Source organism: Haemorhous mexicanus, chromosome 2, assembly GCF_027477595.1.
Source record: "Haemorhous mexicanus isolate bHaeMex1 chromosome 2, bHaeMex1.pri, whole genome shotgun sequence".
Classification (NCBI taxonomy): domain Eukaryota; kingdom Metazoa; phylum Chordata; class Aves; order Passeriformes; family Fringillidae; genus Haemorhous; species Haemorhous mexicanus.
Window position 1 is genome coordinate 107,383,449 of NC_082342.1, and position 18,251 is coordinate 107,401,699.

An 18,251-nucleotide genomic window follows, 5' to 3' on the forward strand; every position below is an offset into this window, starting at 1 on the left:
ACTCAGAAAATCCAGTAGAACACACTAATGAAATTTTTGCTGTACTCTTTCCTCAACACCTGATGACATCTTAGGGCAAAAAAGTATTCCAGGGCTCGCCTTCTTTATACATTAGTTTGATTATCTAAGACTTAGTATCTCAGACCAAATGGTCTGCACTGTTTACAAGGATGCTGTAACTTCTTACATGAGGACGAGCAAGTTCATTCTCAGAAAGATAAGATGCACCATGTCACAAAGTTGCTAACAAAATTCATCCAAGTTTCAGCAGAGTACTTTTGGAAGATAATGAGTTTTTAATTTCATCACATTAGACAAAAAAAAGTATTCAGCCTTTTACAAAGCACAGTCTGGTCATTGAGAAGGAAATGACTGGATTTAATTTTTACAGATGTAAATTGTTTGCCTAAAAAACCCCTTATTTGTTCAAGAATCAAGTTATTTGATTGTAAAATAAAATTAAATACATGAGTACATATATCTAAGTATATTTAGTAGAATACACTAAAAGTAATGTAAGAATCACAAAACACTTTCAAGTACAAGTTTAGTATTTGCAACCCAAGCTACAAGTAGCTACACAAGTAGCGGTTTCAGCTAAAATTATCAGTCTGTAAATAATGAGAAATCCAAAACTTGGATTATGGATTACGAACACATGTGAATCCAAACATTTCCCTAATGCTTAAGAAATTATAGCTATGTCTTAAAGCTTTTACCACAGAGCCAAGAATTTTAAACATAAAACTGACACATGCACACACAGAAAATTGGAATGTGAAGGTTGTATCAGCAAAAGTAAAACAAACATACCAAAATCAGAAATGCTTTCATTGTCATGTTAACAAACATGACTGTTCTTAAACATGGAAACTGTTATTGATCACCTGAGCAAGAATATCCAACATATGTTTAGAGCAGTCCTGAAATGGCACTTCAACTTGCCAAAAGACAAACAAAAGTTTCTGAAACATTGAGCTCTCACTAGTACAGAATATTAGAAATTGAGGCTAAACTGAAAATCAGCAAAAGCCTCTCTGAAATGTTTAAAATCTAAAAATCATTCAGTTTAGTTATGCTTTTCCCCTGAATAATGTTCTCATCCTACATTATTTTCACAGATGAAGACACAACAAATGAGATTACCCTAGATTACTCTGGATTTAGTATTACTGCTTGAGTGATGGGGGCTGTTTTGCCCATGGCTGTAACTGGTGAATGAGCTCCCTCTCCTAATCTTGACATTCCCACTCCAGCGCTTCACAGATTTAGTGTAAATTATGTGGTATACATGCATGTAAAATACAGAATCTCAGCACCAACCAATCAAATGCAGTACTTCAACAAAGAGATTCTATTGTCCACATGCTTCAAATTATTTTTCCAATGTATACTGAAACGTTTTTTAAGATCATGCTTTTCTTATAAACTCTTTTAATAAAAAACACTGACTAGGAAGACAATGGTCTTAATTTTCATCTCTTCTGACTACAAACAGATGTGTTACTTAAATTCTATCAGGAAAGCATAAATGAAAAAGACTTTTTAAACTACTGACTTCTCTTTGCAAGCATTTCTTACTCTACCTTTGACTACCCACTGACTAGTCAATGTTACTTTAGTTACATATTTTTAGTAAGAGGATGACAGCTACTGAGATTTAATTTTTTATCACCTTCATCAGCATATTTCAATATGATTTATTTTGATTTAGTTTTAATTCTATGTATGCCTTAATTCTGCTTGTTTAAAAGTAGGGCCAAAGCAAGAAATCAAGGGTAGCAATAAGACCCCACCACCTGCATTGAAGAGAGGTTCATCCCAGGTTTGAGCCTGAACAGGTTCCACTTCTGCCTGTACTGGGTAATAAAAAACCCTTTAATCCTTGCAGGTTATCAAAAAGAAATTTTCCTGCAACTTACAAATGAAAACTTTACTTGTAGCAAAAAGAAAACGTTTTACAAATTCTAGGAGCCTAATATTTTTCATATGTTTAATAATTAGGCTGAAGCTAGTGGTAATGCATCAGTTGTGCTAAGTGTTTAATCAGTTATATAGAATCCAGATAACAGAACATAAGGAACACAGCACAAATATGATATTCTCTTCACATACATATAAAATGGGAAGTCACCTGTAAAACCAGCTGCAGTTTCTGGTTAGCTTTAACTAGCAATAAAGCATGCAGCATGATTGCAATAGCTCAAAACAATTAATTTGCTCAGTTAACTTACTCAATCTCTATGGACACAGAGGTACAAAAAGCAATGGCAGCACAAAAGTGAGAAAGGTAGCAAATAAAAGGCTTTAAATAGCTTCCCCTTTCAGTAATGTTCACTTAAGTTTTCACATCAGGTTAAGCTTCAGCCAGCTGCTCTTACGTTTATTTCCTGCTGGTCCCAGGTCATTTATGAGATACAGAAAAAAAATGTTGGCAACGAGCTATAAAGTCAGCTATAATCAGCACACTTGTTGCAATACAATCAGAGTACTGAATGAGTCCCCTTTTAAAAGAAGCAAGACTTTGGACCATACAGCATCTTGGACTCCTTAGAAATGGGTATCTTTATAGCTCCTGATTTTCCTAAAACAACCATCAAATTTGAATCACAGCCATGTCACTCAGGCTTTCCCATTAATTAACTTTACTTTTGACCAAAAGAACATGGATCTAATAAAACAACTTACCTTTAGATACACAGAATACTAGAGAGAGTTCCTACGTACATAGAACTGTGTTAAGTTTTAATATTTATTTTAAATTTCCTATCTCACTTGCATTATCAGCTTTCTATCCAAGCACTTACAACAGCAAAGGATCCAGATTTCAACCTTTACCTTCTATCTCCACAGAAGTATGGCAACTTTCTGTCCTGAACTTGCATACTTTACACACCTACCAATTGTATTCTAATCTGATTTGCTAGTACACCCTAGGCATTCTATTGTCCTCAGTTACAGTTGAGAAATTTTACAAATGTTAGCAACTATGTAAGTGCCCCAAGTTCATTTAAGTGCAAAATTTAACAGTACAACTTAAATGAGTTTCAATGGTAATTTCTGTCAGTCCTACGTAATCTGCACCAAAGTAGATTATGTAGGACTGACAGAATCTCACACCACAGCTCAAGTAGTATTTTATCACCTGACTGACAGCACTGGTTAATTCCAGCTATAACAGACTGAGCAGCTGAAGTAACATGTTGTTTAAAAACCCCTATAGTAATTTACACCACAACTGGCAACCTTTTACTCACAAAACCTAGAAATAAATGCAAAGTATATTTCTAAAATATGGGTCTGAGACATTAAAAAGCTGAAACAATCTTAACCAAGCAGCTCAAGCATGACAGAAAGAATACTGGAGTAATGTTTTAACTTTTTGATGGTTACACTATATGAAAATCAGTCGCTCACCAAAGAAGCAGCAGTTTGGAAATTTCCAAAGGAAATGCAGGGAAACATTTGTAAGCATCCTGTAGTTATCAAATATTGAAAGAGAAGTTTGATGATTTTGAGAGATAAACCTTAGCTGGCTGCCAGATACCAACCCAGCCACTTTCTCAATCCCCCTTCTCAGCAGGATCTGTAAGAGAAAAACTCATGGCCTACCTTAAGAACAGGGACAGCACACATCAATTACCACCATGGGCCAAAGAGCATCAATTTAGAGAAAATTTATTTCACCTGTTGTCAGGATAGTGCGAAACAAAGATGAAACTAAAACTACCATTTTGTCCACCCTCCCCTTTTTCTCAGGTTGATACCACTCCTCTACCTCCTCCCTGTCAAGCAGCACAGGTGGAATGGGAAACAGCTTGGACCATCTACTCACAACCTGAAGTCTGCACAATATGCAATAGCAGCATATAAACCCTGAAGTCCAACCAAATGTGGAGTTTCAAAAATTGTTTTTATTGGCAAAGCCATTTATCACCAGACCTAAGATTCAGCTAGTACTCTCTAACATGAAAGCACAGCTAAACTTCATGTTTGACAAAATTCACAGGCACTGCAACAAGAAAACTGAACTCGGTATCTTCACATTATGAAATTTTGTAAATTGCAAGTCTGACATGAAGACAAGGAACCTTAAAAATTATCACAGTCAGGAAGGTTCATTAGTCCTCTCTTGAGTAGCAATCTCTATTTTTAAGAAGCCTAAGTTAAGAATTCCTTTGATGAATGCCTTTCAATAACAAGCACAATGGAAACTACACTTTCACAGCTGTTCCTCACCCTTGACCTTCCCTGAAACACTATTAAAAGCTGAGGAATGAGTTTTGAGAACAGTAGGATACCAAACTAGACCTGAGTCAGTGAGGAAAAAAAAACCTCTCCCAAAAATATTAAGATCCGAGAGTGCAGCCCATGTCCAGTAATCTCAAACAACAAAACACTAGGGGCAAACTGCCATTATGAATTAAGTGATGTCAGCATGCTCCAAAATTGTAGTGTTTTTATTACAGGCATCTTTTACTTACAGTTTGTTGGTTGATTTCATCTTCTCCCATAGGTTCATCCACAATTTGCTGTCCATTCTGTAAAAAAGACCCAGAAAGTGAAAATAAATACTGAATCCAAGAACAGAAATATATTGGAAATAGGCTTTCATAACATTTTACTGTACTCTCTTCTCCATATTCTACAAAAGCAGGTAATTGAAAGTAAACACTGAAATTGAAAAAATGAAAAGTAATTGAAAGTAAACAGTAAATAGGGAAAACTCCCGATTGCTGGCATGTAAGGCCACCCTTGCTTTGATCCTTGAGTATTCTCAACCTGGATGAAGTCACTGTAAGAAATACATAAAACCACCTGGCATTTGAGGCCTCACTACTACACAGCTAGACATTATTTTCCGTTACTACAACTTCTGCAAAACAGTTAAACCTGATGAGCACTGAATGGCAAAAAGCTACACAAAATGAACAGATAAAAGGGCTCCTTCTAAGAGCATGACCTTACAAAGCAAGTCAGTCCTTACTCCACCATAAGGAAAATTTATAACTACAGCATAGACTTAAAAAAACACTGAATGCAATTCTAATTTTACTATCAATTTTACAGCATTTACCACTTTCTGTACTTTCCCAAGGGCTATTCTAATAAGCAATACAGAAAAAGGCTTTTGAATTTGAAATTTAGCCCTAAAGATTTAAAAAAAAAAACAACAAACCTTGAGTATCTCGTTGGTCAACAAAGGCTTTCTTTTGCTTGACAGTGATACTATACTTGGAGAATTTCTAAGAGATACTTTTCCCTGAGAGTATTTGAATGACTTTGTTTACACAACAAGCATGACCAATAGCAAGCTGTTAGTAAAAGTATGTATTTTCTAAGTTATGGTACAGGGCATCACCTCAGGCATTAATTCTTAGTTTGCTCCTAAATTTTAACAGCAATTCAGTATCATTGTAGAAACAAATGAAAAACTATTAAAAATGGTTATCATTTCCCATTACATCGGAGACAGAATTGTGCATTGGAGCTCAATTGTGCATTGTTTCCCTGGAGAATCCAAAGTCTAATTAATCAATTTTTTCAAATCCTAATTTACTTAAAAGTTACATACATGTATAGATAGTTACCTCTTAGATGTCAGAAAGTTAATAAAAGCTGTTCAGAAATTCAGTTTTTAGCTTCATTTCACACCTTCCTTCCCACAACTCAGTTTTTCAGCAGAATTCTTCACAACTTTCCTAACATCTTCTGATTAATAGAATCTTCTAGCTTGCATATGGCTAGAGGAGAGTCTTTCATATGTGACAGATTAAATCCTAACCACTTACAAATTATAATTTTCAAATATTGCGAACACACTGAATGTTCAATCAGATGATTACCAGCTCTCTAGCAACTGAGCATTTATTTATTTATTTATTTATTCTGGAAGATGCAGCTAGAAAAAGCTAAATTACAGGAATCATGGATTTCCCAAATATGACACAGCTGGATTGGGTTTTTTTGAAGGGGTGTTTCTTTAGGGTTTTTTTGGGGGCTTTTTTTTATGTTGTTTGGGGTTTTTGTGTTTTTATGCATTTGTTTTTTCATTTTTTTTGGTTGTTTTGTTGAGGTGGTGGGGAGGGGAAGAAGACAGGGTTTTCTGATTGTCTTCCTAATGCAGACATCTGGTACATGATAGCAGAGCTATTTTCTCATCTTTCCTGGCTTCAGGAAGATACTAGAGATTTCTGACATGACTCTGGTCGACTCTGAAAGTCATCTTTCTATGATGGAAAGATTTCTTTCCAGTGAGAAATCAGTGGCATATGCTATACATTACTACAGCAGTACAGGAGTGAATATAACCTTTAAAAGCTGTCTCAGCTAAGGGCAGTTAATATAACCTTTTATCTGTACAACAAAGGGTAATTTGATGATTCTCCAAAAAGTCCACATTCCCCACACTGTAGTATCTTTTACTTATAGTGTACAGGCAGTGAATATTGTATTGTAGTATCCTTCCTTAAGATACATAAAAAGTTGATACTATCAAATGGAAGACCAGAAAAATACCAGCTTAGTTAAGTAAAAGAAATGAGTGTTTGTAATAAAACTTGTTTACAGGGACAAGCTTTATATTGAGTACACATATATCATTACAATCAAGGCCACAAGTCACATACTTCCCCTTTTCTCAAATTTATGACATAAGTTAACATTAATACTTTAGCTACACATCTCTACATTCTGTTCACGCTACAACATAGCTTCCTTCAATCTTGCAATCAGAAAAAAAAAAAAGAAAAAAAATCAGTAAAACAAATAAAATTGACTTTAGCTGAAAAGGAGGAGTCTGTAATGTCCTAACAGCAACAATGGCTACACTCTGGGGCCTAAAATGGGGCAATTTCTATATCAAAACCATGTGCTCTACACTGACTCCACTCCACATGAAGATTTTCAGAAACAGTGATTCCTGCTACAATAGTCATTCTGCTAAATAGTAATGTACATTAACTGCAAGTTAAATAAGAATTTACCACACAGTAAGTTTAAGTTCTCACATGCACTATTTTAAGACAACTGAAATCAGTTGGATGTGAAATGCACCCTCAGAAACTCCAGGTGAGCCTCCCTTCAAAGACAAAAAGGCGAGATCAACCTCTGTTTTTAAAAAGGCTCTAATCTTCAACCTCACTGACTTTCTCAGCAGTCAACCAGAAAAACCACAGCAAACTTCTGCAAAACAAATAAACGGTTTTGCACAATCTGGTCTTCCTGTTTAATCCTGCACTCCTTACAGTTACTTTTCAGTTGAACTCAAGCAAAACACACTCACTGGAACTAGGAACAAACTCAAGGAATCAGCATGAGCACCATGCAGTCCTGTCTGAGCCAGAGCACTGGCTTAACAAGATCTTTTCAAACAGGTCTACCCAAGCAATGATTATGCTAAGGGAGTCACTGGATGGTAGAACCAGTTTTTCTCAGAACAGTCTGAGCCATGTAAGGTAAAGAAGAATATGTATATATGATTTATGGTTTGCTGGTTATATACCATTAAGTGGAAAGTAGCTGTGTATTCGGAAAGGCTACAAAGTGCACAGCTTTCCTTAGGAGTTAAAATGAAAAGCCCAAAGGTTCTAATTGGAAATGGCACTGTTGAACCAGTGTGGAGCGAGGAGGTCAGCAGCACTTTTAAGAAGCAAGCAAATGAAACACATTTTGTTTTGCTGGGTGTAGACTCCCTCTAGTATTTAGCACCAAGGGCATGCCTCAATGATATAACAGGCTGGGAGCAGATATAATAGTCTGATGAACACAGACTAAGAGAAGGTTGAATGTATATCTTTCACATCCTCAGATTAGTTTAATTCAAAGGACAGAGACTCTAGACCTTGATTATTCTTCAGGTGCTCTCCTCCCATAGCAGGACAATTAGGTAAGCAGAATTGATCCAAGATCTGGCTATTCCCAGTACTCTGGTTTCAAAAGTAAAACATATTTCAGATGGCAACACAAGAGAAGTATAAGAAAAAAACCAGAAAAGGTCCACAGAAAATTTCTACTTACACCCGAACACATAAACAATCAATTTCTGCCAGGGAAAGGAGGATGCACATCCCTTACAAAGGTAACCTACAAAAGGGTCTTCCAATCGACTCTGATTCAACTTCCTATTCTGTTTTCCAGTGGAAAAAGTCATGTTAATTAAGGCACAAAATTTGTTTCCTCAAAGCTTTTAAACCTGTTGCCATATCTCACTAAATTAGTAGAAATCAATACCTAAACACAGCTGGGCTCCAGTAGTTTTCCTGAAGGCACATGGACAGGAATATAGAGATCCTACAGTTCTCTACTAAGTATAAAGCAGACAGACACCAGGGATTCTTGATCAGGCAGCTAGCATGTGACACAAAAGTCAATCAATCATCAATATTTCCAGCACTCAAAATTTACAGGTTTCTAAACTCTCAGATTGTAAGAACTCTTAGGAATTTCCTGGCAGAAAGACAGATTAAAGAAAGCTTTTTAAAAATGCAAATTATTTCAAATCTGGACCAGTAATGTACACCCATAAAAACCACACTGCAGGGATGATGTGGTCACAAGTAGCATCACATGTTAAGGTACTGGCATCAAGAAAACACAGTCATACCAAACCCTTTGTAAGAAAGAAGTACACCAAGAAATATAGCCCACATCTTCCTACAATCAATCAACCACTTCCTTTGAAGCACTGAATATCCTGCACTTTACACACTACAGTTACATATTGATCTGCAAGTCATAATGCCACTTTTTTTTTTAAATGATGGTTCCAGCATTTACTGCAAGAGATCCAATTTGTCTCAGAAGTCTCGCAAAACTCACCTGCGCAATAAACCTAATACTTTTCACATCTACCCTTCTGATTAGCACTGGATCCAGATGAGTAATTTTGTATGTACAATACAGCACCTAGCATCCATAAACACAATTAGGACTAAGGAATCTGGGGCAGGATATCTTGTTTTAATAATGTCAGGTAACCATAATTTCCGGTACATGGAATGCACTGGGAATGTACTGTTTTTACACGTATCCAAACCATATCAATTGAAATTTTAAGTGGGCAAATCATTACATTTCCTATTGAACTCATTTTTTGTATTTTCCCCTTAGTTTCATCAATAATATGATAGACAGTATACACTTGAAATTTTTAGATTTAGTTTAGCATCTCCATTACATTCTGTTAATCTTTGTTCTTTACTACAGTCTAAAAGGATTTTTTTTTCTGAATGGCATTAAGTTTGTCCCAAGACCTTCTTCAATATTCGACACCTCCTCCCATCCCCAGAATATCTCTCCTTTGCATTTAGACTATTGTTGGATTATTTTGGGATGTTTAAGTATTCTTTCTGGTAAATATTTTAACTTTTTTTCTCAACTATGTTTGTCAGCAACTTAAAAACTCTTCATGAAACTGATACCAATTGCATCTTTTGGAATAATTCTTCTGCCATTAAACTCAACATTTTCTAATTATTAATACTGGAATTGAGCATATAAATTAGTAGGCAGTCCTTATATTATTAACAGAGTTCAGAAGACTTGGCAACTACTGACTTTTCCATGTAATTGGTGCCTTGTAGCAGAACCACAAAACTCAGTAAACACAAGAAATGTTATATTCCTAGACTTAGCAATTAATCAAGACTGAACAAGAGTTAAATCAAGAATTAAACTGTATATCAGTGCAGAATGATGATTTGAGGACACAAATAAGCAAAAGAGATAAGATGTCTGAATCAGACCCCTTACAAATTGTTATGTGGAAGTTTTAACATGCCAATGAGTAACACAGGTGATGAAGGTTCTCTCAGGTAACTCCTAGTTGTCAACTGTGAAAACTTCCAGACCTACCCAACAACTGCAGTTATTGGATTTAAACACCTGAGAACTTTGAGTATTATTTAGTCATTAAAACACTGGGTATATATGGATCCGAGCTCTTTCCCTCTGGGTTTTCAAGGGACTCTCAACTGACAAAGCCCAAGAACTGTGAGGTCCTTGGATAGAGTAAAGCTGTGACAATGCTTCTGGCTTGTTTCAAAGCAGCATAAAATGCAGCATTCCCACTGAAACACTCATAACAAATCTGTGCCACAAGGCACTGTGTGGAATCACATTTAGTAAAAACCTTTTGAACTGTGCACACTCAAGATTGCTATTCTAAGCAGCAATGAGCTACCCTGAGAAAAAATTTGTTGGTCTGCAAAAAATAGTTGAAAATAGACTAAAAGGACCTTAAGAGGTCAGCTGATCTATCTCCATGTACCAAAGCATGATCAGCTATTCTTACAATGCTGCTACAAGACATTTATGTCTAAGCCCTTCTTAAACCTTCAGGAGTTTTCACAATCTATTCCAGCGCTTAAATAAAATATAAGGCTTTAATAGGATCTGAATTAATGACTTGTGCCCTAACTTCTGAGCTGTGAAGCCACACAGACCCAAAGCACTTACCTAAATCCTGACCTGATTAAAATTTACTAGATGTAAATAGCAGAAGTTAGCCACCATCTAAGACTTCACTAGCGGTTCCCTTATAGCATTTATCCAGAACATTTTACATATACTGTTAGAAACAGTTCATGCAAGTATCAAAAATCCTTCTTAAAAAAAAAATCCCACAAGCATTTTTTAATATAAAACTTTGTTAACTCAAGTTCCATGAATTCCATATAATTTATTTTCAATTTTAATGTCTAAGGTGACTGACTTCTTCCTTTGCTAAGTATTAAAAGAAACAACAGGATGTTGAAACTTGCCTCTCCACAAACAACCTCAGATAAGAGCCATTAACTTGCAAATCATTTAGGTACAAAGCCAAATTTCTTTAAGTTAGGATACTTGGGCAACTTTAACTATGTGATTTTGTAAACCCTATCTACTTTGCCACCTTCTTCCTATCTAGTATGACTCAAGAGTATAGTTGAACAATACAGAAAAGCAGTCCCCTTTCTTGCACTGCAGTGCTTTCCTTGGCTGGCATTTCTCCAGCACTGTGCCAAGCCACATTCGAAAAGAAGAGTAAAAAGGTTTGCAGCTCTCAGCAAGTTTTATTCTCTGAATTAACTCATCTTGAAGTCAAACAAGTGCCACAACATTACTCAAGATGCTGTACATATACTGTTATAAAATCTTTGTCTTGGACAAGCAGTCTGTGTAGCTAAAACCAGCTCCAAATCACGTGTGGTCATGCGTTCACATAAAAAACCTAACCAATCAACCAAAAACCCAAGAAAATGAGAAAAAGACAGGGAAGAGAAAGTTTCAGCTCCCTACCTAAACAAGTGGAAGTGTAAATTATTACACTTAACACATCAATTCAGCAGCCTTAGTAAAGCAAAGCTAAAAACCCCACAACACATAATCTCTGTTCATTTGCTCCAAAGAGGAAGAAGAAATACACACATTATTAGAAATCCCCTACCTTAATATATCCAACTACTGATGCACACCTGAAAATAGAAGAAATTCCTTCTGCTTGCACACATAATCTTAAAAGTGACCTGGCACCTGACAGCGTACAAATCTTATTACCCAGCCTGCATCTGCATGAGAAGGCAGGTGCACCTCACCTTCCCTGCCTCCTGCAGTCTCAGGCTCAGGGAAATGCCCTGTGCCTTCCTGGGCTCCTGCCAAAGGACTGGATGCACACAGGGAGGATGTGCCAGGCCCTTCCCCTATGAGCAGGGGCAGCCAGCAGGCACAGCAAGGCTTTGCACTGCACTTCCCTGTGTTGCACACACTGATTTTCAGAAGTTAGCTAGTTTCTCAGAATTCACAAAAAATTCAAAGGGTGAAATTTACACTTTTTAACGCTTATTTTATAATTTACTATTTTGACACATTCTGCTAAAAATAGGGAATAAGCTGTGGGACAACTTCACTACTTCCTAAAATTCAGGATTTTTGAAGTATAGTTCTGACTATGTAACAAAAGCCAGCTACAGGAAGACAGAAGGAGAAAGAATCCCCATTAAGCTAAAAGCATTTTTTCACAAGTAAGTCTAAGTTCCAACAGTAACTAATTTTGGCAAACATGTTATGCAAGAAATAATTCAAATAATATTTACATCCTAAAACCACCAACTTTTGAATATGCAGGACAAAGAGGGTTTTATTTTTCAGAGCTATGTGGTGTTGGATATTTAAGATCACAAAATACCATTTCTTCACATCATCTGCATACAGCTAAGCATGTTTTAATAAATTAATGCTCGGATTAAATTATTTAAGTATTCTTTTAACATTTATTTTAGTTTAAACTTCAAAACTGTCAGGAAACAGACCCAGATCATAATAAAGTATTTTTAAGATACATACTCACAATATTGAATGGCTTCACTGAATAAATAAATAAATAATAAAAATTATTTCCTCAAAAAATAGTGAAGTGGAGCATTAAGCACACCACAGAGGTTTCTTGTATGAAAGGTAACATATGGTAACTCTTACTGATAGGAATAAACTAGCAGTAACTTTGTGGTCAAGGCACTGGAGTAGGTCCCAAAAAATCAGAGTTCATGTAGTTCTAGAACAGACTCAATGAATGATGCTAGATGGGGTCACTAAGCTGTTGTGCCTCATTTTCCCATCTGCTACATAGGACTTTTTCTCCCCTCTATTTCCAGTGGGTGGGGCATTTAATCTTATTTCAGGGAATAAGGAGAGAATAAGTAGCACGATATCACGTATGCAAGCATATAGCACAGCAATGATGGTACTCAACCACTTTGCCCAAACTTAAACATTCCTTGAAGGGATTCTAACTTTTTCCAGTTTTACGGATTAAATGGTTCTCCTCTTGAACGTCACCAAGATTGAAAAAAAACCAATTATATGAATCTACTCTGGCCTGAAAAAGTGCTTAAAAGTTTCACTATTGGAATATAGCTATGAATTATATCTGGTGGAAAAAAGAACCCAAACAAAAAAAAGCCTCAAATCCAAAACAAAACATCTCCCCCAACCAAGTGCCACAGGAAAAAACCACAATTACAAACCAGTATCTTGAGTAAGTTATTAAAGCTGGTAGATCTGCCACCTGCCAAGATCAGTCAACACCCAAAGCTAATATTTTTGATGTGCAGAAATAATAAATGCCTACCTCAGTCTATGTATCAATGTGACTTCAAGTGTAGCATTTCAAATGACAAACAACTACAGTCAGTGTGACAAACCACAACCAATTCAAAGATAACAGACACGCCTTTAAATGTGTCAATTTTCTCACATCTACTTTGTGTTACAGCTGGGGCAAGAAATATTGCCTACACTACAACAAACAACAATAACAAGATAAGAACTGCTGATGTCATAGGAAAAGCAACAGAACCATTCAAAGAAGTTAAACTCAACACCTTTACAAGAAAACCAAGAGCTGCAGAGACCACACAGTAGTGCATGAAGGCACTGAATTCAACAAAGTAAAGCTCCTGCCTTTTCCTGCCCCACTCAGCTGACCACAGGACATGATTACTACGTTACAGACTAGGATTGTGTTAACTGAAAAACAAAGCAGGTAAAATGGTACCAATAAGGATATGAAAAATCTGAACACCCCCCTCCAACACTTTTCATGCAGATTATGTGTTTCTCAAGACAGTATTTACATACATATAAGATCTGTTATCTGTCTATCACAACAGTTTGTGGAATATAGTGTATACTATTTATTTAAATGAAAATTAAATTTCCAATTCCCATTTTTAACTCAGTACAAGAAAACATCACCCCACAAATCAGTGAAAAAATCAGACTTCAGAATGCACTATGCTGACAGCAGTTCGGCATGAGGAGTGACAGCTGACTACTGCACATAATTTTGTCTATAATGGAGAGACAATGGACACTCTTCAAAACCCCCACAGACCAGTCCATTTAGGTGATTCCACTTTGGCTTCAACTATTTACCTGTGTTGGCTATACCAGTAATGACTGTAAATATAGCCTTTGCTCCTGTGGAAGACAAGTACAACACTGATTACATGGTACAGAATGTGAAGAGACAATCACAACCACAGGCTCAAGGCTACAGGTGGCAAGACATTTGACAAATTTCAGCTTCCAGGTCAGAAATATATATTGACACAGAGAATGCCACACTGACAATCAAAATTAAATTACAAAGCAAAATTTGCATAATACTAGTTTCTTTAAAATATCAGCATGACTGTTAAATGCCAGCATCCCTTGTCTCATGCAAAGTTCAAATAATCCTGGATACAGAATATGAAACAAAGAAATTTGAGAAGGAAGATTCATACCACCTATTTAAACACCTGAACAAATGACCATAAACTCTGTCAAGAGCAGTGGAAAAAAAAAAAAAGAACTTTCTCCACAGCCAGTCTGGAGCATCTAAATTAAAGCTCTTAATGACAGCTGTCACAAATGCTTCCCAGAAAGTCTAGCAAAAGGCATGTCCTTATGATGGCCAATTCTTTCAGCATACTGGTGTCCAAAATTTGGCTGCCATAACTGTATTCATTCTCCTCCAGTTGATATTAATATGCATATATAAGAGTACAGATCAAAGGATCAGGCTAGTTATTCAGGCATTCAAATGCAAACTCAAGTCATCAATACTTAATTTGCTCGAAAGCAGATGACTTGCAATAAGAGGCATATGCTCACCATGAAAAACAAACCTATGCTTGTTATGAATCCTGAGTAAACCCTGAGTCAGTAAGAGACAGCATCATTCCACAAGCTTTAAAGGTGACATGAAACTGAAACTACACATACAGACAAAATATATTAAAAATAGTGCAACAACTTTAGATATTAAAAAAGCTGTCAAAGATGCAATGTGGATCACTGACCTATTTGCACCTGTAGAAACAGAAGTCCTGAAAAACATAAAGCCACATTTTATCTAAAAAAAAAAAAAATTGTCTGCTTTATTTTTTAAGAAAGAAAGACTATATTCTACTGTTCGGCACACCTAAGTAACAGCAGCGCTTTGTGATTAAGTACACTTCTAATCTAAAAGTATTTAAAGGTATTCTAGTCCTCCTCCTAAATTTGCTCACCTATCACAGAATATCACCTCCTTGGTGGTAACACTGTTACTACAGGATTGCACTGGGAAACAAATGAAAAATCAAGTCAATTAAAAATTCCATAAGTTGTTAAGACAAGGAAAGTGTCTGAGCTGAGTTTTAGAGCTCAAAAATTTGTCGTTCCATATGCAGCTAATACAGTGTTACAAGAACTGTGTCAGCAAATCTGAGAGGTTAGCAGAAATGCTTTACTCAGAGTTACAGCCAAGACATTATTAGTATCAAACTATGACTGAAATCACAATGAGTTTCAGGCAAATGTAAGAACATTTTTGCCCAAGGATACTCTTGCAGAATAGGGTCTGTAATTAGGATATTGCTATGCTACAGATAAACACAACTCATGCAAATCAAAAATCTAAGTTATGTATTTAGGTCACTTGTCTATGTATTTGAATTAAACTTATCTATTTTTACTAAAATATCTTTTCTTAAATAGTCATTTCATGTAAGCAATCTTTCTAAGCAACTTCTTCCTTTTGAATATCATCTGAGAAGCTTTTGCAGGTGCAGCCTGGTCCTTTCAAAAACTGTTTATTCTAGGCTAGGGCCTTGGAGTGCAAACCTGTCAGTTCATGCTGTTTCATGTTTTATTATTGGTCCTAGACATTTTTGGTGATAAACTACTCTACATGGTACACTCATGTCAAAAAAAATTTAATTACTTTTAAGGAAGTGATAAAATACACTTGTTTCAAAAGTTTAGGACAGCATTTTTAAAACAAATGATGTCTGAAATATGCTAAAACAAGTAAAGTATAATCATGCAAGTACACTGCAAAAAACTATTTTTCTACATATCTAGCACATATACTATTACTGAAGTTAGACCGCATACAGTGAGCATCAAAGACTAAAGCAACAGTTCTTTTCTCTAAATGATAAATCTGTTTTCCCCTACCACCCTCTGCCCCACCCTCAAGCATCACACTACTATTGTAGTTACTCCCTGTTTAAAGTCATCTAAGATCACTACTCCAGAAGTCAGTGAATAACTAGTACAAATTTAAAAGTAACTACAGTACCTGGCAAGAATTAAAAAAATATATGTGCCTGTCAGATCTGAACTGTAGGTTTTTCTGACTCCCTGAGGCACAGTGACTTTCAGCAGAAGGACGACAAAACAAAGATCAAAAGGACAAATCCTGATATTGCAGAAACTCTGCATTGGTCCCTCTATGCTCGTCTCACTAAGGAGAGAGTCCTAACCTTGCGACTAATTGTTGTGAGCTGGCCTGGGTCCACACCGTTCCACATCAGCATCACTTGAAGCAGCCTGGCTGAGTATCAGCTGGAGCCGATTCAGGTCGAAGCTGCACTGTCAAAGCAGCTTTTTCTTTTCAGATGGAATCTGGTCACAAAGCACTGGGGGCTACTAGGGACTCACGTAGCAAGCACAACTGACTGTGTAGGTGCAGTGTTTACATAGATCCAAACCAAGAGTAGTAGGAAAAATATTAAAATAGCTGAAAGCTTCTATGGCCTCAGTATCAAGTGACTCTAATTTCCAGCCGCTCTCATTATTCCAGCCTAGGAAAGCTGACACGCGTCCTGCCTAACAAGGACAGGCACAACACGCAGTCCCCGCTACCACAGCGGGAAACCCACACTGCGCGGCACCCCGGGGTTGTTCCCGGCAACGCCGCCGAGCACAAAGCTTCACCCGTGCTTCACCACCCTTTACGCCCCTGCGGTTTCCCAAATTCTTGCGAAACTGCCGGCAACCCCATCCTGCCGAGATAAGGGGACAGCGGCACCGGGCGGAGACCCTCACGAGGAGCGGCCGCAAGGCGAGGGCACCGGGCAAGGCGAGGGCACCGGGCAAGGCGAGGGCACCGGGCAAGGCGAGGGCAGGCCTGGCCCTCCTGCCCACCTCGAGCCGCGCCGGCGGAGGCGGCGGGGCCGCCCTGGAAAGGAAACTCGCCGTGACAGTAACCAGACACCGCGCTGGAACAAAAGCGCCCGAGCCGGCGGCCACCGCGGAGGCAGGTTACTCCCTCCCGGGAACGGGGCGGAAGGGGAGGGAGCGCTCCGGGAGCAGCCCGGTCCCGGGAAACACGCCCCAAGCCCGGCGCGGGCGGGGGAGTCCCGGCCGGTGCCGGCCGTGAGTCAGTGCCCGGGAGAGGAAGCGGCGCGCAGGGGCCGGCGCTCGCCGCGCTCCCCCGCCGGGCCGCTGCCGCCCGGCCCCCGCCCGCTGCCCACCCCGAAACCTCGCGAGGGGGAAACTCTGCCCATCCTCAGAGCGACGGCAGCACCGGGAGTCCCGGTCCCGTCCTCTCCTCACAACTTTCTCCGCAGCACCCCCTCGCCCGCCCCGTACCTCGGTGCTACTCTCGGCCGTGCTCTCCACAGCCATCTTCTGCCAAGGGTCTGCCAACTGCGCCAGGGGCATCTTCCCCGCCCGGCTCCCGCAGCCTCCGCGCTCCGCGTTCCCGCTACCCGGCGGGGGCGGCCAGGCAGGCAGCGAGCGCTGCGGAGGGCGCGGAACAGCCCGGCTGGCTCCGGCGGCGGCTCCTGCGGCGACTGCCGCCCGCTGCCGCTGCCGCCGCCGCGGTGCGCCCGTCCCTCCCCCGCGCCCTCCCCGCTGCCGGGCGGGGCCGCGCTGCCGCCCTCCCCCAGCCCGGCTCGGTTTCCGCTCACGACATGGCGGCGGCCGGGTCCCGCCCGCGCCTGCGCCTGGCGGCCCCGACCGGCGCCGTTCAGTGCCCGTGAGGGGCCGCGCCCGGCCCGGCGGCAGCGCTGAGAGCGCAGCCCCGCAGAGAGGGGCTGCGGGAACCGGGCCTGCTGCCGCCCCCCGGGCTGAGGGAAATTGGAGACACGGAGAGTTTGTTTGCACAAACAAGCGCGGAGGGAGAAGTCGAGAGGCGGGTGAGACGTAGTGTTGTGCAGAATATCATTAGGCAAAGAGGGAAAGGAATTAAGGTGTAGGTATTTGTTTTTGTAGCAACACCGTTTAAGTAGTGGTTGGACTGCGTGAGTAGGAGTTGCCTGGAAGAGGGAAAGTCATACTACCCCAGGCCAAGAGATAAGAAGATAAAGCTGTTAAAAAAACCCCCCACAGATTCTGAAAACCGCGCTTATCTTACGTTTTTATTCTCAGCTGTTAGCTGGTACACAAACATATAAGCTGAGACCCACAGCCTGTGGGGTGTTACATGGTTTTCCTAAAATGCTAAGCACTGTCAT

The 18,251-nt window shown here is 39.2% G+C and overlaps 1 protein-coding gene across 3 annotated transcripts in view; it reads right to left on the bottom strand.

Moving 5' to 3' along the window:
• The window catches only part of RPS6KA3 (ribosomal protein S6 kinase A3), a 74,117-nt gene extending 56,514 nt beyond the window's left edge, over positions 1-17,603 (bottom strand). The window contains exons 1-2 of one of the 3 annotated variants that reach the window (XM_059839877.1): positions 17,386-17,603; positions 4,485-4,541 (exon numbers count right to left, since the gene is read on the bottom strand). In XM_059839877.1, the coding sequence (XP_059695860.1) occupies positions 4,485-4,541; positions 17,386-17,457 (129 nt within the window). In that variant the 5' untranslated portion in view covers positions 17,458-17,603. Of the gene's footprint in view, positions 1-4,484; positions 4,542-11,428; positions 11,451-17,385 lie in introns of those variants that run through there. The other 2 variants (XM_059839876.1, XM_059839875.1) reach the window with 2 other exon arrangements.
• Positions 17,604-18,251: the final 648 nt, after the last annotated feature.